Here is a 27,016-nt window from a genome sequence, read left to right as displayed (position 1 = left end):
TAATTAACAATATTTTTTATACATTTAGAGACCATAAATCATCACAAAAATTTTCTAATCATAAAATTTGCTTCTAACGATGAATAATACAAAAACTGATTTGATCCATTCTTCAATTAACAATTCCATTAGGGAATTTTAATTTGAAAGAAACGAAAAAAGAAGTATAAGCAAAATTATATTTGACAATAAATTATATTTCAAAAATTCCCTTAGCCAAGCTCATGCATGAAAAACCAAATCTGGTTATCCTAAATTTTTGCATCTCTTATTTTTGAATTTCCAAAAATGTTCAACATTTCCCATTTCTGAAATAAGTTAGTTTAAAAATCGCTACATGAATATATAAAATTTTTAAAAAAGAATTTTTTAACAATTGTTGATTACTAAAAATATATTTACATCACTGCAGAAATTCAAAATTGAAATGAATACCCTAATCAGTCAAACAACGAAAAACTACAGTACACCACAAATATTGGTATTATTGTGCAACAGAAATTGTAAACAATTTGGGACAAATTATACAAAAGGAAAAAAAAAGTTATTTATAAGAAAACTGAGCAAAGTTATGCAAAGAATATATCAAAAATATTTTTAACATCAAAGATTAGCAAATGATAATTACTTAAAAATTGCTTTTATCAATAATTTGACATTAATGCTACACCAAACGACAATTTCTGCTGGTCGAACCTTGAAGGAAGAAAAAAATTTTTACCGATTGTTAACTAACTTGATGAAGGCGTTTTTTATTCTACATTTAGCCAGTTTTCTCTTGCTTACTTATGCAAATCCACTTAATGAACTGTAAGTCCTTAATTTTGGAATAGAATAAAATTTAAGAAGTTAAAAAAAATGCTAAAATTGCTAATATAAATGAAATGCAAAGTGAGGTATACGAATTGAATTAAAAAATTTTCATTAATGTTTCTGCCTTCTTCTTGCAATCTTTATAAATTCTTTTTTTCGGTCTTCTGGTTTCATTCTCAGAAAATTTTTAAATTTAATGAATTCGAATATTATTTCAAATATCTCAAATTCTTACTGCAGGGATAATGATGACACACCAGGTAAAATTCATACCTTGTATCAGCAGCATTATTCGAAGTATAAAACATATCTGAAAAAAATGGGTAAGTTAATTGGTTTTTTTTTCATTTCTTTCATTTTCAATTCATTTTTCATTCTAAAAAAAAAACAAAAAAAACAAAATGGTATGAAAGTGTTAACTTAAAAAGAAACTTCAAATTCTAGCTAACCTGAGAAAAAGCTGAAGCTTCTTTATCAATCAGGATTTCTCATACATTTTATTATCTTCTACAGGCAAAAAACATGATCCATCTGTTCCGGAACCAATTCGATTACTTAAATTTGTACAATCTTTGAAAATGATTGATGAACATAACCAGCGTTACAGTAAAGGATTGGAAACATACAAAGTAGATCTGAACGAAATGAGCGATTGGGTGGGTCATAACTGAAGAAAAAATTGGAAAATTCGGATCAAGCATATAATAATAATAGTAATAATAATAACAATAATAATAGCAATAATAATAACAATAATGATAATAATATTAATATTAATAATAATAAAACCGCTATGCATTACATTTCATTGTTTCTTTTCCTTTCCTTTCATTTTTAATTTCATACCTTTTCCTATTCTAATTTCGATTTATTTCTTGCTTTTTATTTGTTGTTTCTATTCAGACCGAAGAAGAGAAAGAAAGACTTCGGGGATATTATCCAAATTTGACTGAATATGCGGAAGGAGATTTAAGTAGAATAATCCGAGGAAATATAACAACAACAATACCAAAGTCTTTTGATTATAGAAAGAAAATAACTGTACTACCAGCATCAGATCAAGTAAGTGAAGTATTTTTTTCATTTCAACAATTCCAATTGAAATTAATATCTTTTTCTCTCATTTTCCTTATTCCTTTTATTTCTTTGTTTGCTTCTTTTCTTCTTTTTGTTATTTGCATGAAACAATAATTTACATGTTATTATGAATTGAAATCAATTTTAGGGTCGTTGTGGTGTGTGTTTTATTTTCTCAGCATTAGGAGCGCTTGAAATGTATGTGGCGCTCAGGACTAAAAAACGGCCGGTAAAACTATCAGTACAGGATGTAATGGATTGTAGTGGAATGGAAAAATGCAAAGGAAGAGGCGGAAATGAACCTGCGGTATGCGGAAATTTGTTATTTTATTATTAATTAGTTAATTATTATCCATAAAATATAAATATAAGTAAAAAATGATATAATTAATAGCAAAAATGATTTTTAGGTTTTTCGTTGGGTTGCTGAGCACGGTGTAAAGACCGATAAGAGTTACCCATATAAGGAAAATGATAGTGTTTCATGCCCGAGAAATACCCCACAACGACGAAAGTATGGTTTAGCTGATGCATTCTATTTACCTCCTAGCAATGAACAAATTCTCAAGAAGATACTAGCACTATATGGACCAGTTTGTGTATCGTTACATTCGTCATTACAAAGTTTTGTAGCTTATCGAAGTGGTAAGTAATTTACAGGAAAAATTATGAAAAAAAAAAAAAAAAATGGTAAGAAATTTTGAAATTGATAATTTCGAACCAGTTTGATAATTTTAATACTAAAAAATTTTCCGGTATTTATAATGATCCAAAATGTCCAACTAATGCAGAAAAAGTAAATCATGCGGTAATAGCGGTTGGTTATGGTGTCCAGAATGGGATGGAATATTTTATCATCAAAAACAGGTATGAAAAATTTTGAATTTATTTTAATAATGAAAAAATAATAGTAAACTTATGGTGTCTTGATTAATATAAGTTAAAAGCAAAAGGCTAAAAAAAAAAAATAAAAATGGATTGACGACAATAAAAGAAGAATTGTTATTGTTATATTTTAATTATTTGTCGTAATATTGCTCAAGACAGATAAATTGAAATAATTTTTTGTTGTATCAAAAGCTATATTTAATTTAATTTAATTTATTTGCTAACTATTATTACTAATTTTATAGTTGGGGCCCTACATGGGGTCAAAAAGGATACGGTCGTATTCGCGCTGGGGTATTTATGTGCGGTATTGGTCGTTTTTCGAACGTACCAATCTTCAAATGAGAGAATAATGTGAAATTTTGCTGTCGATAGTTTTTTTTTTGATAGTATTATTAGAAGTGAAATAATTCATCATTCTTATCTGTTATCTTAAAACATATTTTGCTTTTTTGTCGTCTTTCTATTTCTATTTATTTAAAACCTATGGTAAATTGAAATTGTTAGCCAAGATAATGCGTTCACTTTGCATTCTCAATTTTTTAATTAATGAAATATTTACAACAATGAAAAAATTGATAGCAATTTTATATTAACATCATTATTTTAAATGAATAAATCATTTATAATGTTATTAATTTCTTCTTCCTTTAAATCAAAGAAATTGTTTATAAAATTGATAAGTTATACATCATTTTGATAGTATTATATAGACTTGCGGCAAAAAGAAAGAAAAGGAAAGCTAATTGCGTTATATATGTTGGATAGTTCATTTTTAAAATATACTACAATCTTTTTTTTTTTTTTTTAAATCAATGAAAAAATTAAACTAATGAATAAATTGATAATAATTAATTTTCAGTTGGGGCACCGATTGGGGCGAAAAAGGATATATGCGTATTTCGATAAATCCAAAAGAAAATTGTAATTTATATCTTGAATCACTTGCTGCAATGTGAAAAAAAAGAACAATTCGACTATTCATTTTATTATTATTTGAATTATTATGAAATATCGAAATATCCGAATTTGACTGTAACAAATATAACAAATTAATGCATTCAGTGGTGCGATTACACAATAAAAACATTCATCAGATTAATCATAACTTATTGGAATAAAATGAAAGAAAAATTAAATTAGCAGAGAAAAAATAATTATTGAAGCTAGTTTATAGGAGTTGTTAATGAAATGTCAAAAAAATATTTCTCGATAAATATTAAAAATTCAAATTCTGTAGTGGAGCTAATAAAAAGGTTCTGAATAACACAATTTTACTTCACTTTTTTTTTCACAGTTGGTCACATATCTTTGTCATACGACTTTATATATATGGATGCCTACAAAATAAATTTCTCAAATATTTCGAGTTAAAAAATCTTAACGTGAAGACATCAAACGTAAAAAGAGCTATCGCAGACGTAAAAAAAACGAATTTCCATGCTTTTTTCCTATTTTCGACATTGCACATATTTTCGATACATTTAGAATATTTGAAAGAAATCAAAAATAATCATAATGATTGATGAAAAAAGAATGAAACCATTCACAATTCAGGATTAAAAAAAATTCTAAACTTTATTTATTGGATAGAACTGGAATCTGCAACAACAACAAAAAAAATTGTAACCAATAATTTGCAATTTCAACAAACGCATTATGCTGCACTTTCACATATGCATATATTATTATTAATTCAAACTTTTTCAACAATATCTCTAAACTATTTCCTTTTAAATTTTAATATTTAAACAAATTTTCTCTTCTGCTAAAGCAAACGCTTTCGCCATTCCTTTGTCCTGTTTAAACATGTTCAATCAATAAATGGTTAAACTTTTAGCATATAATTTACACTGGAAAAAATTTTCCCTTTTCTTTTCAAAAATGCATGCGGTAAAGGGCTTTGCTCGTTCGAAAGCTCCTCGGTGACAGTCTTAATCCATAACAATCTGTCCTGAATGATTAAGTTGTGAAATATGGCAAAATTTTGCAGGATTTTTAGCCTATGGTTAAGAGTGATTTTCAGTTGGTTGAGATAAAAATTATCATTAATCGAAGTTATTGAACAGTACTAGAAAAATTGAGGAAGTAGATTCGAGGGAGCAGTGATCGCGAACCAATTTCCCACCTCTTTTAAGCGCGTGATTACCCGTAAATAAAGAGTTGTACCCTAATGGATGACCTTTACTCTTTTTACAGTTAAAGTTAGATTTTAATGCTACATCAATTATTTATAAAAGTAAATGCCACACTGGAAGACCTTTACAATTCTCAAAGCAAAGGATGAAATAAAGAGTAGACAACTTACCTGTCAACAATCAAATCTGTATTTGGCTATCAAGTCGAGAAGACTTTACCAATAATTAATAATTTTGATAATGTATGTAGTTCGTACATTTTTTTCCTTAATTAGAAAAAATTTTCCATTAAAAATTAAGAGCAATTTTCAACACATAATCAATGTAGAGCAATTCAACACATTCTTTGTTGCAAATGAATATTGAGAACGGATTTCTCAATTGAAACGGAGAGAGATCTAGAAAAGGTGACCTAATCAAAGCATACCTCCACTTTCCACCTGGTTGACTAATCGCAGCAATAGACATTTTCTGATCGAATAGAAAAAAAAAAAAAAACTCATGGGCTCTACTCTAACTGTCCACGTAACTTATCACGACTCAACATCAACAGTGCTGCCTTCATGAAATTTGTCGCCATGAAGAAGCCAATAACTTATAATGCTTGCGTAGAAGATTTAAAAAAATTTATATTTGAGAGAGGTTATATATGGGGTAATAGGAATATAATAATTCCTTTATCAACAGAAGCAGTATTGCAATAAATTATTGGTTGAGAAAAATTGAAGCAAAAGTAGTGGAAGTCCCTTTTTGTGGGATCGAATTGTCTCTTCGGTTGAATTCTCCTGATTTCCGATGAAATCCTTTGCTCCACTCAATGACCTCTCCTTATATAGCAAGCAATATATGCAAACAAAGTATATGATCTACAATAAGTTGAACTGCCGAAAAAATAATAGGTTTGAAAAAGAGCTGTTGACCACCTGGTTTAGAAGCAAATCTAATCACTAGCTGATAAGCCCTTAAAACAAAAGTTGTTAACCTCGTAGATTCCAACATAATTTACATAACAATGGTGTCAACTAAATGAGGAGCTGATACCGTGTCAACAATATATGAAAGATTTACAGCCTAAACATAAGATGGGAACAAAGTGAAGTAACTTTTTGGTCAGAAGAGTAGATGATCTAGTTATGTTCACTTGACTTACTTTAGGTTTGTAGAACTTGAACTGAATTCTTGTCTACGAGCAAGATCAACCCAGATATCGTTTATTTTCTTTATAAATGTGAATCGATATAACATACAGTTGAATAATTGAAAGAATGACAGAATAAATGGTACTGTTGAGTAGGAGGACGAGAAGACTGCCATCGATCGTTTCTTTGTTATTAACTGATTAGAGAAGATTTTTAAGGGTGTAGGAAGTGGGTTTGGCTAACATTTACAATGAAGAACAAAGAAGACAGATGTACATTTACTATTTGAGGTTTAGATAAAGCATTCATTGTTTCAAAAAAATGGGATATAACAAAGGAATAACGAATTTGGTTTATAGGATGAATCATTAGCATTATTCTTGGTGTGTAATACTTTTTAGGTTTTTTGATAATAGTTGCCAGTATATTCACTTATAAATCAGAGATATAGTTTTGAAATGATTGCAAGTGAAAGATTGCAGTCAAGTTTTATCAATATCTGTTATCTCCGATACCTCGGAAACCAGAAAGCTATCTCTTGTAGTTTTATAAACATACCTGCAAACAAGGTCCAAGTAGTGTCACCACCAAATATAAGCATTTTTTATAGATGTCTTTATCTTCATATGTACAGAAATGCGTCCTTTTTCGTTCATTCGCTAATTTAAGCACTTAAATTTCCATTTTTAGCTATAATCATTTATGTTAACAAGCAAGAGAGAGAGAAAGAGAGAGAAGTCAAAGTATATTATCCTATCAAAAATAATGTGCATTGTGAATAATTCCACTATTTGCAAACATAATCTGAATATGATGGTGTGCTGAAAGCTTAGAAATGTAGAAAACTACAGTTCCGTTCAGTTAAAAATAACAGTTAAACAGTTAAAAATAACAGTTAACAGTAAACATTAGCAGAAATTTATCTTTCTTTAAAGCTAACAAGCTTACTTTAACTTTCTCCTTTAAGCTTTCTGTTTTTAATGCTTTCATAAATTTCGTTTCCCCTTGATTCCTGCAAAGTAAAATTGCTGTAATTTGAGGGATTGTGAAGTAAATAATTACAAGAAAGAATGTCGATGAATTTTCATAAACCTTATAAACTGATACAAAACCGCCCTCGCCAAGTTTTACAACAACAATCCATGTCCACTACCCGATCCTTTTCATAAAGATATAGTAAATAATAACGAACTTTGCTAGAATGACTTTCTCCTTATTACTTTATTGTGGAGAGAAATATTATCAATAATATTAATTATTTATATGAATTATTAATTACAGGGTATGTTCTTGGTACAATTCAACTGATACCATTTTGTTCTAACTCAATACTACTGTTACAACCTGTACTGAAGAGATTGCAATTTGCGTAGCATGCAACGTGGTTTTCCGCAATAAAAGTGACATCAAATGTTGGTTGGTCTGTGTAGGGAAGATATGTACATGTGACCTACATGTGACCTACATGTGACGTTTTGGTAGCTAGAAATTAAGTCGGTCTGAGCTGTTAGAAAGGAGGAACTGTTGATACGTTTTTTGTTGATACCTTTTATACGTTTTGAACAGTAATACTTTGCATTTCAATTTAATAAAATTGAAATACTTTTTATATATTGAGAAATCCTTCCATTACTTGAATAGTTTATCTTTTACGAACATTTCTGGTTTAAATACAATTGATAAGTAGTTGTTGTATGGGAAATATTTAAATGATATTAACCTGTTTTCAACGAGTTAATCGTTTGTAATTTTGGTTATTTACAACGTTTAAAGAAATTGATGCTTTGGCACAATGAATATGAAGTCACGAAAAATTAGTAACAGAAAGCAAAAATAAATCGTCCATAAAAAGAAGGTGAAACAGGAAGAAAAAAATCTTGGTTCAGAAATACCTAAATTTAGAAATCAAAAATTTAGAACGAAAAATATGAAAAATACAAATAACTTGACTTGTTTGACTCCACATGGAGCAAAAAAAAAAGTAAAGAAAACCAAAATTAAAACAGGTAAAAATTTGGAATATTTCCGGCCCATAATTTCCGTACAAATTGGCCAAGAATATGTTTAACATAAAAATTTAGCCAAATATTTCTTTAACACAGAATTATCAGCCCGACATGCATATATATCACATGCCAATGAATCAGGCAGGTCTGACAATTGGACTGCAATTTCTTTTCATCGAATTTGAAAAATAAATTTACAAAGTTTTACAAAAACAAAAAATTGCATTGATTGGTGCATAAATAATTTTTCAATTTTAAATTTGAGCTTTTTATCGTTTAACTGTTATATTATTAATGCCTTTTTCGAAAGTTTACAGCAAAATGATAAATCACAAATTTTTAAATCTTAAATGAAGCGATAAGTCGATGTAAGTAAATATATTTCAAATAAAAAAGTGAATTTGTTTATTCATATCAGTTTTTTTTCGATCTAAAATTAATGTATTTGGAAAGTTCAATGAGAATTATAAATATTTAAATTTATCTGGGATTTTGCTTGACAGTCGATAAGCAATAATGCTATAAATTACTTGAAATATCGATTATAAATTATAAAATGTTAACGAAATGATGCAGTACGATTTTTTTTACATCTAAGTCAAGCAATAATCTATGTAATTAAAAATATTTTTAACACAAAAATGAATTTGCTTATTAATTTTAGCTTTTAGTTTAAGGTGCTTAAATAGTAGCAAAATCGAAATTTGATTGAATTATAGAAAAATATTGAATTCTCTAACCATTTTTTAATTTCTGGCAAGGATTTTACCACAATATAGTCATAAATACGTCAAATATTAATCATAAATGATTAAACAGTAACTAAATGATAAAATACGAACTTCATTAAGCGAAAAATCGATGAAATTAAACATATTTCTGGCAAAAAAATGAATTTGATCACTAATTTTAGCTTTCCAGTACTTTTAAATTCTCGCTTGATGTGATTTTCGATTAGTTTGCATAATGAATTTGATAATTTTAGGGCGCTTAAATGGTAGTAAAACCGAATCATCATTAAATTACAAAAGTATTTTGAATTTTTTGAGCATTTTATTTGATAATCGATATGATCTTCAAATTTCCGGCAAGAATTTTGCCACAATATTATTATAAATTACGTTGAATATCAATTGCAAATGATAACGAAGTGATAAAATAAAAGTATTATCAACCTAAATCAAGCTATAAATCCATGTAATTAAAAATATTTGTAGTACAAAAAGTGAATTTACTTATTAATTAGCTTTCCAATGTCTAAAGTTTTTGGTTGATATAATTTTCAATTAGATTGCATAATGAATTTGATAATTTCTTCAATTTCTGCATCACTTGAGTATTGAACTTTCGTTTCCAGGAAAAATTATATTGCTTATTAATAACAAAGGATTTTATTAGCCTGGAAATTTCAATAATGAAAATTCAAATTTTTCTTCTGTTGATGAATGATTACATCGTTGAAGCATTCAAAGGAGTGTTGCAGTACGAAGAATGTCAATCTGTTGACAGCCAGCTGGAAATTTTGCAATGAATAATGTATTTGTTGATCATATCCTTTAATGCTGATATAAATTTTACTGTAGTATTGAAGATTTCCATTGTCTCTGCAATTATCTTTGACTTTTAAACACGTATATAAGTGAATCTACGTGATATTACGGAAGAGTGCAGTTTGAGTAAGTACATAGATAGGATAGAAATGTTTACTGTGTAGTACTACTACAGTGTAACATTTCTAACATGGGTAAATCTACCAACGGACTTTACCACTGCATTTACAACATACAGCAAAGTAAACATCATTGGCTGACTTTGGCTTTGGAAGTTGCGAAAAATTCTTGGTCTTTTGATCGAGGAGGAATGTTGTAGCTCCAAAATTATAAAATGATGCGAAAAAATAGACGAAGAGATCTTCAAATGTGTTCCACATATATTTCCGGATTAGATTTCATTTTTTCACCGTAAACGGAAATTTGTGTTTTGTAAGTGGGAGTGAGGAGTAAAGGAGTGGAAGATAGGTTAGAAAGCAATTTCTCTTGCTGATTTCCTTCCTGAAATTTTAAGTCCGAAAGGAGAATTGTTTACAATTCGTTTTTTTTTTTTTTTTAATCTGGCTGTTCAGGAAAAAGATTCTTGATTGAATATCAACAACGACTATGCTGAACTTCTTGTTGGTTTCATAGTATTCATTGTGTTCGGAACGAGACATCAAGAGTACTTAAGCTAAATTGTATAAATGACATCTCAACAATTATTAGATCAGCTTAACGATTATTACTTATAAAAATGACATCAGAATGGAAGCACTAAGTTGCACATTTTTACCTTAAATATGGTTTATATAACTAAGCGTATCGTTGCATTTTGTTGTATGAATTAAATATTCTCATGCATACATATAACAGCGTAAGCAGAAGTTAAGGGTTCTTTTTTTTGTACTTCTGCAACATCCATCATTTCTTATATATATGCTGAAGTACAAGCATATAATGTAATATGTTTATTGCATTATAAAAAGCAAGAGAAACAAAAGTTAAGCAAAAAACTTCGCGATAACAACAAAAGCAACTCCTGCAATAACTTATATAATTTATATAAAATATTTTTCAACAACACAGCTTATCACAATCAGTGAGAAGCAGAAAACGATATACAGACCATAACAATTAAACGATGTCATTCCCTTTTCTTTCACTTGATCACGAGAAAGTAAGTTTCCAAGTGATATTTATGGGACACATCGACCAACAAAGCGTGGGTAAAGACACACATCGCGAATATGATTGGTGTTTGTTAACCAACAAATAAAACGTTCCAAACCAAGTCCATAGCCACCATGAGGACAGGTGCCATATAAACGTTGATCCAAGTACCAGTAATACGGTTTCGGGTCAATTTCCACATTTTTAAAAGCTTTCGATAGTTCATCGAACTAAAATATACGAAGAAATTGTTAAAGAGAGAAAAAAAAAACGAAGAAAATGAATAAGAAAACTCTAGAAAATTCCTTTTTTTGAAATGTCTATTAATGAAGTTTTGAGAGTAATATACCTTCCAAATTCTCATACTGCCACCAACAATTTCGCCAACGCCAGGCATAAGAAGATCAACAGATTCTGTTAAGGTATTATCCTGTGCATCCCTCTGCATATAAAATGCCTTAATTTCGCTCGGGAAACGATTCAGTAGAATAGGCTATAAAATAATTCACAAATACAAACAAAAAGAGGAGTAAAAATTATTTCTGTTAATTCGAATCTCTGGAACTATCAAATTTTATTCAAAATATATACCTTTCTTATTATATTCTCGCTATAGTCAAAAAAATGAATAAATCATTTTTCACATTGGACACAAGCATTAAAGGCAATTTCTTAAAACTAGTTACAAATTCTAACTCCAAACGGCAGCGCCTAATTTAAATGTACCCAAAAATAATCCCGCAAATACTCACCTTATTGATGGTATCAGTCATGAAACGTTCCGCTGCTTCAGCAATATCTTCCCCATAAGTAAAAGTATTACCAAATTCATTCTCAACATTGTGTTCTTGCAACCATTTAATAGCATCCTTGTATTCCATTCTTAAAAATGGTCTTTCTGGCGGTTGAAATTTCTGCAAAAAGAGGATAAAAGGCAATTATCATTGATAAACAAAGGAAAACGTAAAGTATCAGTGAAAGAAAACTCCTCGTGTATATATTATAACTCTTATAATAACTCTAATAAAGAACAACCTTATTAACTATATGTTTTTTAGAATAATTACTGATCTTTGAGAAAAAATTAATCTTGTGAAGTAAGAATATATCGAAACAAAAGACAGAAGTTTATACTCATCGAATGTTTTAAACTTTTTTCCTATTATAACTGACTTTTTTAAAGCATAGAAACAAGTACTGAAAATATACGCTAAAAATGTAGCATATCATCTAAAAAAAATCAAAAACGAGAGAAAAAATAACCGGATTAATGTGTTCCAATAATTTTTTTGCCTCCTCGTCAGCTAAAAGTCGATCCACTGTGTCGCAAACGAGTTCTTCAATTTTCTCCATCAAATCATCCAGCGTTATGAAAGGACACTCGGCTTCAACATGTGCATATTCCGCCAAGTGTCGACGAGTGCGAGATTTTTCCGCCCTTAAAAAAGCATTCTCAATAATAGGAATGATTAAAAATATTGATAAAAACCGAATAATATTCACATAAAGTCTGCAATTTTTTCTAATTTATCAACTAGTGTTTTCCATTCATAAAATAAATCTCATCTTTCTCTCTCTCTTCCTTACTAGTAGTCTTAACGAGCAGTTTAAGTAGCAATAAAACTACTACTTAAAACAACATTAACACAATATATTATTATATTTCAGTTACAATAAAGCATTATTATTAAGCTTTTAATTATTATATGGCAATATCACTCTAAAATTTTGCTAATCGTTAACGCCAAAAAATTTCACAATGATTATGATTACTAGAAACCAACTGGCGCCGCCGCATTATGGTGACACATAAAAAATGTATGTTCGCTAAAAATTTTGCCTTTTTGAAATCATTCCTGTATAAAAATGAGAATAATGCATACAAACCTGTAAGACTGAGCAATGCAGAAGACATCACCAAGAGTGGGAATACAAGTTTCTAGATAGAGCTGTGATGACTGCGTAAGAAAAGATTGCTCACCAAAATAATCCAGATTAAATAACGTTGATCCACCTTCTACCTAGAAAAAGATAATTTTCAATTATTTTATTGATATACATATATTGTCCTAAACAACATTTCATCAAATATGTAACCTGCGTTTGCACTAAAGTCGGTGGTGCAACTTCCAAATAGCCAGCATTATAGAAATGTTCCCGCATTGCTCGAGTAGCAGCTGCTCTCAAACGTAGCAATGCAGCAGCATTTTCACCTCGAATAACCAAATGTCTATTGTCCAACATTTTGTCGACACTTGCTTCTTCGTTTAACACATTATCAATGCCTACAATGAATATAAACTATCGAAATTAGAATTTTCTTATCTATTTCTATTAGTGTATAACAATGTAACTTAATAGTACGGTGAAATAAGCTAACTATACATCAGTATATGATGAAATATATCATGACCAGACGTAGCAAGTTTCATATTCTTTATGCTCGATTAAATCTAACAGTACGCAATATGGATGGCTCTCAGAATGGATGGATAACTGTCAACTTTTCCCCATAAACACATTCTCTAAGTCCTTTCAGATATTCACCAAGAATTTCTACTTCTTTTCTGAAAAGTTCTATGATTATCTAAAAAAATATTTCAAAATATCACCAACGTAAGCATATATATTGTTTAAAGTACTTCATATGCAGTCTCAATTATTCTATTTTAAAAATTAATTTACGGCACATGGATTACAATTACAAAAAATAAAAATACAATACCATAGGATAAAATAAATAAAAAAATGAACGAAATAATTGGACATTACCTCCAGGAGGTGCATTTCCTATTATTTTCCAAAAATCAGCTATTAACTCGTGCCCGTTCGGTGCCTCTTTACCTTCCGGAACTTCCTTTATTGCGCCGTATATCTCAACCGTGCATTCAGTATTCACAGTGAGAGCGTCATACGTCTGGCACTAAAAAAAGTTTAATTAATAAACTCTTTGTTCTACAGGGAATGGTATCATCTATATAATCAATAGCTCATTATTATTTTCTGGTTTTTATCAAAATTTTTCTATCAATCCTAGACCGCATAAAAAATAACTAACCAATTTATCCATGAGTAGTACTTGAAGGAAACCAGTCCCATCTCGAAGGATGAAAAACATCAGTGACTTTCCTAAATACACAAAAACGAACATATTATGAATGTATATGTAATCTTTACAAAAAAAAAAAAAAAAAAAAGAAATATCTCAAACAATAATCTATTTCACTGAACAACCAGTTGTGATAATCAACGAATAATAATTGTAAAATACCTTGTCGACGCATTCTATGAATCCATCCTTTGATGCAAACACGTTCATTACGGTGCTTAACTAGATCACGAATCTTCACACCAGTGATATATGACAGACTCGTGTCCAGTTCTATTTGCACTTTTTTGGCTTCTTCAAGGGCTGCTTTTACTCCCACTTCTGTCGCATCCTTCTCTAACATCTAAAAAATACGAACAACTTATTCAACGCTACTCATTAAATATTTGTTATACGAAGCTATTTTTTAATTCATTTTTCGCTAATAAATTAAAGTAACACCTCGCCTCACCATCTTTTCTAACAAGTAAACTACTCAATTCATATTTTCAAAAAAAAAAAAAAAAACAAATCTCACCTTTGCAGCAACTTTTTCATTCTTCAACATTTCTTGCTCGTAATGTTTCCAACTTTTCTTCAATGCCGTCTTTGAAGCAGCTTCCCATATTTGTTTTCCATCTTTCTTTGTCCTTATTAAGAAGTCACCTTTGGAAGACTTAGTAATTATCATTGCCTGATAAAGCGTCCTGCAGTCAATTATCGAAATTTAATTTAACGCAAAAAACTCCAGAAGTTTATACCAATTTATCATAGTCTTCTTAATCTTGCTTCTTCGAAACTTTTCATCTATGAATAACTAGACAAAAGTACCAAAATTACCTTAAAGGTTTCAGCTCGCTACCATCATTACCATCATCTCCAGTTTCTGGACAAATGTAAACAGTCATTACAACAACCTTCTTCAATTAATTACCTTAAAAAATAGCATATTTAAATAACTAATCATTCAAAAGCAATAAAAACAAATGTTTACAGTGTTACGCAATAATTCGAGAAGAAGTGCACATTTCAATGAACTGTCTTAATCATTACAAATCATTTATCAACAGTTCCTCCTTTCTAACAGCTCAGACCGACTTAATTTCTAGCTACCAAAACGTCACATGTAGGTCACATGTAGGTCACATGTACATATCTTCCCTACACAGACCAACCAACATTTGATGTCACTTTTATTGCGGAAAACCACGTTGCATGCTACGCAAATTGCAATCTCTTCAGTACAGGTTGTAACAGTAGTATTGAGTTAGAACAAAATGGTATCAGTTGAATTGTACCAAGAACATACCCTGTAATTAATAATTCATATAAATAATTAATATTATTGATAATATTTCTCTCCACAATAAAGTAATAAGGAGAAAGTCATTCTAGCAAAGTTCGTTATTATTTACTATATCTTTATGAAAAGGATCGGGTAGTGGACATGGATTGTTGTTGTAAAACTTGGCGAGGGCGGTTTTGTATCAGTTTATAAGGTTTATGAAAATTCATCGACATTCTTTCTTGTAATTATTTACTTCACAATCCCTCAAATTACAGCAATTTTACTTTGCAGGAATCAAGGGGAAACGAAATTTATGAAAGCATTAAAAACAGAAAGCTTAAAGGAGAAAGTTAAAGTAAGCTTGTTAGCTTTAAAGAAAGATAAATTTCTGCTAATGTTTACTGTTAACTGTTATTTTTAACTGTTTAACTGTTATTTTTAACTGAACGGAACTGTAGTTTTCTACATTTCTAAGCTTTCAGCACACCATCATATTCAGATTATGTTTGCAAATAGTGGAATTATTCACAATGCACATTATTTTTGATAGGATAATATACTTTGACTTCTCTCTCTTTCTCTCTCTCTTGCTTGTTAACATAAATGATTATAGCTAAAAATGGAAATTTAAGTGCTTAAATTAGCGAATGAACGAAAAAGGACGCATTTCTGTACATATGAAGATAAAGACATCTATAAAAAATGCTTATATTTGGTGGTGACACTACTTGGACCTTGTTTGCAGGTATGTTTATAAAACTACAAGAGATAGCTTTCTGGTTTCCGAGGTATCGGAGATAACAGATATTGATAAAACTTGACTGCAATCTTTCACTTGCAATCATTTCAAAACTATATCTCTGATTTATAAGTGAATATACTGGCAACTATTATCAAAAAACCTAAAAAGTATTACACACCAAGAATAATGCTAATGATTCATCCTATAAACCAAATTCGTTATTCCTTTGTTATATCCCATTTTTTTGAAACAATGAATGCTTTATCTAAACCTCAAATAGTAAATGTACATCTGTCTTCTTTGTTCTTCATTGTAAATGTTAGCCAAACCCACTTCCTACACCCTTAAAAATCTTCTCTAATCAGTTAATAACAAAGAAACGATCGATGGCAGTCTTCTCGTCCTCCTACTCAACAGTACCATTTATTCTGTCATTCTTTCAATTATTCAACTGTATGTTATATCGATTCACATTTATAAAGAAAATAAACGATATCTGGGTTGATCTTGCTCGTAGACAAGAATTCAGTTCAAGTTCTACAAACCTAAAGTAAGTCAAGTGAACATAACTAGATCATCTACTCTTCTGACCAAAAAGTTACTTCACTTTGTTCCCATCTTATGTTTAGGCTGTAAATCTTTCATATATTGTTGACACGGTATCAGCTCCTCATTTAGTTGACACCATTGTTATGTAAATTATGTTGGAATCTACGAGGTTAACAACTTTTGTTTTAAGGGCTTATCAGCTAGTGATTAGATTTGCTTCTAAACCAGGTGGTCAACAGCTCTTTTTCAAACCTATTATTTTTTCGGCAGTTCAACTTATTGTAGATCATATACTTTGTTTGCATATATTGCTTGCTATATAAGGAGAGGTCATTGAGTGGAGCAAAGGATTTCATCGGAAATCAGGAGAATTCAACCGAAGAGACAATTCGATCCCACAAAAAGGGACTTCCACTACTTTTGCTTCAATTTTTCTCAACCAATAATTTATTGCAATACTGCTTCTGTTGATAAAGGAATTATTATATTCCTATTACCCCATATATAACCTCTCTCAAATATAAATTTTTTTAAATCTTCTACGCAAGCATTATAAGTTATTGGCTTCTTCATGGCGACAAATTTCATGAAGGCAGCACTGTTGATGTTGAGTCGTGATAAGTTACGTGGACAGTTAGAGTAGAGCCCATGAGTTTTTTTTTTTTTTTCTATTCGATCAGAAAATGTCTATTGCTGCGATTAGTCAACCAGGTGGAAAGTGGAGGTATGCTTTGATTAGGTCACCTTTTCTAGATCTCTCTCCGTTTCAATTGAGAAATCCGTTCTCAATATTCATTTGCAACAAAGAATGTGTTGAATTGCTCTACATTGATTATGTGTTGAAAATTGCTCTTAATTTTTAATGGAAAATTTTTTCTAATTAAGGAAAAAAATGTACGAACTACATACATTATCAAAATTATTAATTATTGGTAAAGTCTTCTCGACTTGATAGCCAAATACAGATTTGATTGTTGACAGGTAAGTTGTCTACTCTTTATTTCATCCTTTGCTTTGAGAATTGTAAAGGTCTTCCAGTGTGGCATTTACTTTTATAAATAATTGATGTAGCATTAAAATCTAACTTTAACTGTAAAAAGAGTAAAGGTCATCCATTAGGGTACAACTCTTTATTTACGGGTAATCACGCGCTTAAAAGAGGTGGGAAATTGGTTCGCGATCACTGCTCCCTCGAATCTACTTCCTCAATTTTTCTAGTACTGTTCAATAACTTCGATTAATGATAATTTTTATCTCAACCAACTGAAAATCACTCTTAACCATAGGCTAAAAATCCTGCAAAATTTTGCCATATTTCACAACTTAATCATTCAGGACAGATTGTTATGGATTAAGACTGTCACCGAGGAGCTTTCGAACGAGCAAAGCCCTTTACCGCATGCATTTTTGAAAAGAAAAGGGAAAATTTTTTCCAGTGTAAATTATATGCTAAAAGTTTAACCATTTATTGATTGAACATGTTTAAACAGGACAAAGGAATGGCGAAAGCGTTTGCTTTAGCAGAAGAGAAAATTTGTTTAAATATTAAAATTTAAAAGGAAATAGTTTAGAGATATTGTTGAAAAAGTTTGAATTAATAATAATATATGCATATGTGAAAGTGCAGCATAATGCGTTTGTTGAAATTGCAAATTATTGGTTACAATTTTTTTTGTTGTTGTTGCAGATTCCAGTTCTATCCAATAAATAAAGTTTAGAATTTTTTTTAATCCTGAATTGTGAATGGTTTCATTCTTTTTTCATCAATCATTATGATTATTTTTGATTTCTTTCAAATATTCTAAATGTATCGAAAATATGTGCAATGTCGAAAATAGGAAAAAAGCATGGAAATTCGTTTTTTTTACGTCTGCGATAGCTCTTTTTACGTTTGATGTCTTCACGTTAAGATTTTTTAACTCGAAATATTTGAGAAATTTATTTTGTAGGCATCCATATATATAAAGTCGTATGACAAAGATATGTGACCAACTGTGAAAAAAAAAGTGAAGTAAAATTGTGTTATTCAGAACCTTTTTATTAGCTCCACTACAGAATTTGAATTTTTAATATTTATCGAGAAATATTTTTTTGACATTTCATTAACAACTCCTATAAACTAGCTTCAATAATTATTTTTTCTCTGCTAATTTAATTTTTCTTTCATTTTATTCCAATAAGTTATGATTAATCTGATGAATGTTTTTATTGTGTAATCGCACCACTGAATGCATTAATTTGTTATATTTGTTACAGTCAAATTCGGATATTTCGATATTTCATAATAATTCAAATAATAATAAAATGAATAGTCGAATTGTTCTTTTTTTTCACATTGCAGCAAGTGATTCAAGATATAAATTACAATTTTCTTTTGGATTTATCGAAATACGCATATATCCTTTTTCGCCCCAATCGGTGCCCCAACTGAAAATTAATTATTATCAATTTATTCATTAGTTTAATTTTTTCATTGATTTAAAAAAAAAAAAAAAGATTGTAGTATATTTTAAAAATGAACTATCCAACATATATAACGCAATTAGCTTTCCTTTTCTTTCTTTTTGCCGCAAGTCTATATAATACTATCAAAATGATGTATAACTTATCAATTTTATAAACAATTTCTTTGATTTAAAGGAAGAAGAAATTAATAACATTATAAATGATTTATTCATTTAAAATAATGATGTTAATATAAAATTGCTATCAATTTTTTCATTGTTGTAAATATTTCATTAATTAAAAAATTGAGAATGCAAAGTGAACGCATTATCTTGGCTAACAATTTCAATTTACCATAGGTTTTAAATAAATAGAAATAGAAAGACGACAAAAAAGCAAAATATGTTTTAAGCTTCTAATTTAAATAAAATAAAATAGCACAATAAATTGTTCAAAATTCAGTCAAAAAATTTAAATAAGAGAAAATTTTTGCCTGTTTTTAATTAAAATATAATTATTTGTAAATCCAACCGCTAATACCGTATGTGAATAAAAACCTTCGTCGCATTGATCACTAAATATTCCTGCAAATTATTCACATCTAATTGATGCCTAAAATTTGTAATTTTAGTTGAAAATGGTATAAATTAATTAAATAATAAAATAATAGATAAACTTCTTAAATTTTATTATTCTTTAATTTGCATTAAATTATTACAAATTTAATCATTTTTCTTTACCTTATTTATTCAACTTTTCGTCTTTTTACAATTTTTGTTCATTCGTCTCTTTCAAATTTTAAATTTAATTAAACAAATTTTCTTACCTTCTTTATAATTTCTGAATTTAGTTGACAATAAAATTCTTGTAACCACCGGTCCTTTTGCCAGAAGTGCTTTAAATAATAAAGGTGTAACACGGCTTACTGTAAAGGTGGCAACAGGTTTTCCAAATCGTGCACTTTTCATTTCACATGACCCATGCTTTTTTCCATATGGATAGCTCTTTTCGCTTACTAATCCATTCTTTTTCATAACATATGCGGAAAACTGAAGAATTATGCTTTTAAATTATATTAAAGAAATAGTATATTTGCATAATTTGAATTAGCCTTTGTTATTATTAGTATTACTATTAATTTTATCATCATTTATTATCATTAATAATAATGTTATCATAAAACGTTTTCATTGCTTATGATCATCACCAAACAATTTGATTTAATGAAAATAAAATGCTATCATTTTATACATATGGAAATAATTTTGCAAAGAAATAATAAAAATTAGCGTTGTGTCACTGTTAAAATTTCATACAGCTTAAATTTAATACTACTCTATTGTTTATTGTTACTATTACTATTACTAATATTTTTATTATCATTATTGTCAATGTTGTTGCTATTATTAAATTACTAATTATTATTCATATGTATTAATCGGTTTTCTGTTTATTTCCTCCAGAAATGAACAGAGATAATTCATTTCATTTCGATAGATTTTATTATATCTATCTGATTATGTGAGTCTAAAAGCTGTATTACATTTCCGAATCTTCCAAACAACGAACATGGACCACTGCAATCGACTAATTCCTGAACCGAAAGCTTGCGCAATTTCTTGGTTTGTGATTTAGCTAATGCTTCAAAAACACCTACAAATGCATCGGCAGCAGCTTCACCACATCCCTTAAAGTAATATTTCATTAATAAACGAATGAGAATTTGAATATTAGCAAAATTATTGTTTTATTTAGAACAAATTTCTACACGATCTGAATTATTTGAAAAAAAATAAAAGAGAAGATAAAGAAAAAAGCGCGCATTTTTTGCTTCTCATAAGATAATATATTCCATAATTTACTTACATATGTCAAATTAAATTCTCCCAAATTTTTTTAGAAAGAATAGTAGAAAAAGATTTTCAAATGCTCATTTGCCATTCTTCTTTTATTGGATAAAGAACACTTTTTTGTAAGCATAATTTTATCATTGCTGATTTCTTTTTTCATTTTTTTTTTTTTTTTTTTTTTTTAAACTACTAAATTCCTATCAGGTATAAAAGATTATTCAACAAAAGACTGACCCGATTGGTTTTGAGATTTCTAACTGCGGTGACATATTTTTTAGTTACCCAATTAACAGCTTTCAATTTTTCATCAGTTAAATTTTGCGGAATATGGCTATCATCCGTATCATTAAATTTGATCACCGGAAATTCGTCCTGCATATCTTCCTCTGCCTGTAATTAATTCATTAATCTACTGCAATTACTTTTCTTAATGTTATTTACCATAATTTATACCACTTGTAATTAAAATTCTTTTTTCATATTTTAAGGAATGGAAATTTTCATCTTACCATATCACTCATTACAGTTAAGCCAAGCATAAACGATGATTTGCCTTGTTTATACAACTCATTATGCTTTTGAATTTCTTCCACATTTTTAGCATAAGCCAACAAGCGATGTGGTTCCGGTCGATTATCCTTAACTCCTTGTTCTACAACGAAAGCGGAAATTGGAAATAAGTTTTGAATTTTTTGGATAAATCTAAAATAATGCGTGGTTTTGCTGGAAATTACGTAAAGCGCTGTTTGGCAGCTGACACGTAGCCATTTCAAATATAATTAATCAAATTATAATAAAAATTAATGCGTGAAATTTGCACGATAATTAATAAATTTAAATATATAATATCATTTAAGCGGTCAGGAAAACTATCTGCAGTCGATTCAACTTATTCAATTCATATTTTAATTAAAGTGATAATGCTTCGGATTAACGATTCTGAAAATTACAAATGAGATGAGTGAAGTAAATTAAACCAGTCGAATAAAAATAAGAAATATTAAGAAAACCGCTAATGAAATTTTTAATTACTTACTGTATTCTGTTACAAATTTCACATAATCATCATAATGTTTCGAATACAATGCACGTAACTTTGAGTGACTTAATGCTTTGAATTGCCTGCAAAATAAATGTCACTAGAAGATTGCAAACTGTGAAATTTATCAAACCAAGTATTAAATGGCTGAAGCTGACCAGAAAAAATTTTTCAATGAAAATTTTAGTGTAGCAAATTGAATACAAAAAGCTATTTTTAATTTTAATATTAACAATTCAGATTTTAATAATTTGTTAAAATAATAATTTAAGAAAAAAAAAAAGAAAAAAAAAAAAAACATACTGATAAATTAGACTGCTACAGCTTAAGATGGAAATTTGTAAAAATGAAAGGAATAGAAAAGCTTTTAGCGGTGATAGAAGATAATGTCTCATTTTGCAATATGCAAAGCCCAAAAAGTCCTTTGAAGTTGCCAACTTCTGTTGATTTTTGGTTGGAAAACAATTCCTGTTGACACTTCTGTCTGTAATTGATAAGGTATTATTTAACCCAAAAATTTCTTATCACTTAATTTGAGATCTGACTGTTTCCTATTTCCTGCAAAACAAAAGTAACTAATTAACAATATTTTTTATACATTTAGAGACCATAAATCATCACAAAAATTTTCTAATCATAAAATTTGCTTCTAACGATGAATAATACAAAAACTGATTTGATCCATTCTTCAATTAACAATTCCATTAGGGAATTTTAATTTGAAAGAAACGAAAAAAGAAGTATAAGCAAAATTATATTTGACAATAAATTATATTTCAAAAATTCCCTTAGCCAAGCTCATGCATGAAAAACCAAATCTGGTTATCCTAAATTTTTGCATCTCTTATTTTTGAATTTCCAAAAATGTTCAACATTTCCCATTTCTGAAATAAGTTAGTTTAAAAATCGCTACATGAATATATAAAATTTTTAAAAAAGAATTTTTTAACAATTGTTGATTACTAAAAATATATTTACATCACTGCAGAAATTCAAAATTGAAATGAATACCCTAATCAGTCAAACAACGAAAAACTACAGTACACCACAAATATTGGTATTATTGTGCAACAGAAATTGTAAACAATTTGGGACAAATTATACAAAAGGAAAAAAAAAGTTATTTATAAGAAAACTGAGCAAAGTTATGCAAAGAATATATCAAAAATATTTTTAACATCAAAGATTAGCAAATGATAATTACTTAAAAATTGCTTTTATCAATAATTTGACATTAATGCTACACCAAACGACAATTTCTGCTGGTCGAACCTTGAAGGAAGAAAAAAATTTTTACCGATTGTTAACTAACTTGATGAAGGCGTTTTTTATTCTACATTTAGCCAGTTTTCTCTTGCTTACTTATGCAAATCCACTTAATGAACTGTAAGTCCTTAATTTTGGAATAGAATAAAATTTAAGAAGTTAAAAAAAATGCTAAAATTGCTAATATAAATGAAATGCAAAGTGAGGTATACGAATTGAATTAAAAAATTTTCATTAATGTTTCTGCCTTCTTCTTGCAATCTTTATAAATTCTTTTTTTCGGTCTTCTGGTTTCATTCTCAGAAAATTTTTAAATTTAATGAATTCGAATATTATTTCAAATATCTCAAATTCTTACTGCAGGGATAATGATGACACACCAGGTAAAATTCATACCTTGTATCAGCAGCATTATTCGAAGTATAAAACATATCTGAAAAAAATGGGTAAGTTAATTGGTTTTTTTTTCATTTCTTTCATTTTCAATTCATTTTTCATTCTAAAAAAAAAACAAAAAAAACAAAAAAAACAAAATAGTATGAAAATGTTAACTTAAAAAGAAACTTCAAATTTTAGCTAACCTGAAAAAAAGCTGAAGCTTCTTTATCAATCAGGATTTCTCATACATTTTATTATCTTCTACAGGCAAAAAACATGATCCATCTGTTCCGGAACCAATTCGATTACTTAAATTTGTACAATCTTTGAAAATGATTGATGAACATAACCAGCGTTACAGTAAAGGATTGGAAACATACAAAGTAGATCTGAACAAAATGAGCGATTGGGTGGGTCATAACTGAAGAAAAAATTGGAAAATTCGGATCAAGCATATAATAATAATAGTAATAATAATAACAATAATAATAGCAATAATAATAACAATAATGATAATAATATTAATATTAATAATAATAAAACCGCTATGCATTACATTTCATTGTTTCTTTTCCTTTCCTTTCATTTTTAATTTCATACCTTTTCCTATTCTAATTTCGATTTATTTCTTGCTTTTTATTTGTTGTTTCTATTCAGACCGAAGAAGAGAAAGAAAGACTTCGGGGATATTATCCAAATTTGACTGAATATGCGGAAGGAGATTTAAGTAGAATAATCCGAGGAAATATAACAACAACAATACCAAAGTCTTTTGATTATAGAAAGAAAATAACTGTACTACCAGCATCAGATCAAGTAAGTGAAGTATTTTTTTCATTTCAACAATTCCAATTGAAATTAATATCTTTTTCTCTCATTTTCCTTATTCCTTTTATTTCTTTGTTTGTTTCTTTTCTTCTTTTTGTTATTTGCATGAAACAATAATTTACATGTTATTATGAATTGAAATCAATTTTAGGGTCGTTGTGGTGTGTGTTTTATTTTCTCAGCATTAGGAGCGCTTGAAATGTATGTGGCGCTCAGGACTAAAAAACGGCCGGTAAAACTATCAGTACAGGATGTAATGGATTGTAGTGGAATGGAAAAATGCAAAGGAAGAGGCGGAAATGAACCTGCGGTATGCGGAAATTTGTTATTTTATTATTAATTAGTTAATTATTATCCATAAAATATAAATATAAGTAAAAAATGATATAATTAATAGCAAAAATGATTTTTAGGTTTTTCGTTGGGTTGCTGAGCACGGTGTAAAGACCGATAAGAGTTACCCATATAAGGAAAATGATAGTGTTTCATGCCCGAGAAATACCCCACAACGACGAAAGTATGGTTTAGCTGATGCATTCTATTTACCTCCTAGCAATGAACAAATTCTCAAGAAGATACTAGCACTATATGGACCAGTTTGTGTATCGTTACATTCGTCATTACAAAGTTTTGTAGCTTATCGAAGTGGTAAGTAATTTACAGGAAAAATTATGAAAAAAAAAAAAAAAAATGGTAAGAAATTTTGAAATTGATAATTTCGAACCAGTTTGATAATTTTAATACTAAAAAATTTTCCGGTATTTATAATGATCCAAAATGTCCAACTAATGCAGAAAAAGTAAATCATGCGGTAATAGCGGTTGGTTATGGTGTCCAGAATGGGATGGAATATTTTATCATCAAAAACAGGTATGAAAAATTTTGAATTTATTTTAATAATGAAAAAATAATAGTAAACTTATGGTGTCTTGATTAATATAAGTTAAAAGCAAAAGGCTAAAAAAAAAAATAAAAATGGATTGACGACAATAAAAGAAGAATTGTTATTGTTATATTTTAATTATTTGTCGTAATATTGCTCAAGACAGATAAATTGAAATAATTTTTTGTTGTATCAAAAGCTATATTTAATTTAATTTAATTTATTTGCTAACTATTATTACTAATTTTATAGTTGGGGCCCTACATGGGGTCAAAAAGGATACGGTCGTATTCGCGCTGGGGTATTTATGTGCGGTATTGGTCGTTTTTCGAACGTACCAATCTTCAAATGAGAGAATAATGTGAAATTTTGCTGTCGATAGTTTTTTTTTTGATAGTATTATTAGAAGTGAAATAATTCATCATTCTTATCTGTTATCTTAAAACATATTTTGCTTTTTTGTCGTCTTTCTATTTCTATTTATTTAAAACCTATGGTAAATTGAAATTGTTAGCCAAGATAATGCGTTCACTTTGCATTCTCAATTTTTTAATTAATGAAATATTTACAACAATGAAAAAATTGATAGCAATTTTATATTAACATCATTATTTTAAATGAATAAATCATTTATAATGTTATTAATTTCTTCTTCCTTTAAATCAAAGAAATTGTTTATAAAATTGATAAGTTATACATCATTTTGATAGTATTATATAGACTTGCGGCAAAAAGAAAGAAAAGGAAAGCTAATTGCGTTATATATGTTGGATAGTTCATTTTTAAAATATACTACAATCTTTTTTTTTTTTTTTTAAATCAATGAAAAAATTAAACTAATGAATAAATTGATAATAATTAATTTTCAGTTGGGGCACCGATTGGGGCGAAAAAGGATATATGCGTATTTCGATAAATCCAAAAGAAAATTGTAATTTATATCTTGAATCACTTGCTGCAATGTGAAAAAAAAGAACAATTCGACTATTCATTTTATTATTATTTGAATTATTATGAAATATCGAAATATCCGAATTTGACTGTAACAAATATAACAAATTAATGCATTCAGTGGTGCGATTACACAATAAAAACATTCATCAGATTAATCATAACTTATTGGAATAAAATGAAAGAAAAATTAAATTAGCAGAGAAAAAATAATTATTGAAGCTAGTTTATAGGAGTTGTTAATGAAATGTCAAAAAAATATTTCTCGATAAATATTAAAAATTCAAATTCTGTAGTGGAGCTAATAAAAAGGTTCTGAATAACACAATTTTACTTCACTTTTTTTTTCACAGTTGGTCACATATCTTTGTCATACGACTTTATATATATGGATGCCTACAAAATAAATTTCTCAAATATTTCGAGTTAAAAAATCTTAACGTGAAGACATCAAACGTAAAAAGAGCTATCGCAGACGTAAAAAAAACGAATTTCCATGCTTTTTTCCTATTTTCGACATTGCACATATTTTCGATACATTTAGAATATTTGAAAGAAATCAAAAATAATCATAATGATTGATGAAAAAAGAATGAAACCATTCACAATTCAGGATTAAAAAAAATTCTAAACTTTATTTATTGGATAGAACTGGAATCTGCAACAACAACAAAAAAAATTGTAACCAATAATTTGCAATTTCAACAAACGCATTATGCTGCACTTTCACATATGCATATATTATTATTAATTCAAACTTTTTCAACAATATCTCTAAACTATTTCCTTTTAAATTTTAATATTTAAACAAATTTTCTCTTCTGCTAAAGCAAACGCTTTCGCCATTCCTTTGTCCTGTTTAAACATGTTCAATCAATAAATGGTTAAACTTTTAGCATATAATTTACACTGGAAAAAATTTTCCCTTTTCTTTTCAAAAATGCAT

At 28.6% G+C, this 27,016-nt stretch overlaps 4 protein-coding genes across 5 annotated transcripts; 2 read left to right on the top strand and 2 right to left on the bottom strand.

Moving 5' to 3' along the window:
• Nucleotides 1–661: 661 nt before the first annotated feature.
• Nucleotides 662–3,737, top strand: Bm8172 (Papain family cysteine protease containing protein; the record flags this gene model as incomplete). Of its 2 annotated transcripts, XM_043080818.1 has the most annotated exons (8): nt 662–810; nt 1,054–1,136; nt 1,327–1,469; nt 1,717–1,875; nt 2,039–2,197; nt 2,301–2,535; nt 2,682–2,757; nt 3,024–3,123. In XM_043080818.1, 8 exons carry the CDS (start codon nt 662–664, stop codon nt 3,121–3,123), a joined length of 1,104 nt encoding a protein of 367 aa, XP_042936752.1. The 2 variants fall into 2 exon arrangements, with proteins under 2 accessions (XP_042936752.1, XP_042936751.1); XM_043080817.1 differs by lacking the exons at nt 662–810; nt 1,054–1,136; nt 1,327–1,469; nt 1,717–1,875; nt 3,024–3,123 and adding an exon at nt 3,641–3,737 and having other exon boundaries at nt 2,087–2,197.
• A 7,052-nt stretch (nt 3,738–10,789) lies between these two features.
• Nucleotides 10,790–14,759, bottom strand: Bma-nars-1.7 (Uncharacterized protein; the record flags this gene model as incomplete). Its single annotated transcript, XM_043080816.1, has 11 exons — nt 10,790–10,993; nt 11,113–11,256; nt 11,516–11,677; nt 12,027–12,201; nt 12,651–12,784; nt 12,861–13,048; nt 13,536–13,686; nt 13,822–13,892; nt 14,035–14,215; nt 14,390–14,558; nt 14,692–14,759. 11 exons carry the CDS (start codon nt 14,757–14,759, stop codon nt 10,790–10,792), a joined length of 1,647 nt encoding a protein of 548 aa, XP_042936750.1.
• A 4,001-nt stretch (nt 14,760–18,760) lies between these two features.
• Bm748 (cathepsin L-like cysteine proteinase, identical) lies at nt 18,761–22,159 on the bottom strand (the record flags this gene model as incomplete). Its single annotated transcript, XM_043080815.1, has 8 exons — nt 18,761–18,857; nt 19,369–19,459; nt 19,702–19,924; nt 20,419–20,562; nt 20,960–21,115; nt 21,235–21,377; nt 21,762–21,847; nt 22,068–22,159. 8 exons carry the CDS (start codon nt 22,157–22,159, stop codon nt 18,761–18,763), a joined length of 1,032 nt encoding a protein of 343 aa, XP_042936749.1.
• An 842-nt stretch (nt 22,160–23,001) lies between these two features.
• Nucleotides 23,002–26,085, top strand: Bm99 (Uncharacterized protein; the record flags this gene model as incomplete). The annotated part of the gene is made up of 9 exons (XM_043080814.1): nt 23,002–23,150; nt 23,394–23,476; nt 23,676–23,818; nt 24,066–24,224; nt 24,388–24,546; nt 24,650–24,888; nt 25,075–25,106; nt 25,372–25,480; nt 25,989–26,085. 9 exons carry the CDS (start codon nt 23,002–23,004, stop codon nt 26,083–26,085), a joined length of 1,170 nt encoding a protein of 389 aa, XP_042936748.1.
• Nucleotides 26,086–27,016: the final 931 nt, after the last annotated feature.

Source organism: Brugia malayi (genome assembly GCF_000002995.4).
Source record: "Brugia malayi strain FR3 genome assembly, contig: Bm_v4_Chr3_scaffold_001, whole genome shotgun sequence".
NCBI lineage: Eukaryota > Metazoa > Nematoda > Chromadorea > Rhabditida > Onchocercidae > Brugia > Brugia malayi.
Note: the sequence above shows the minus strand (reverse complement) of the source record. Positions and strands in the feature narration are given on the sequence as shown.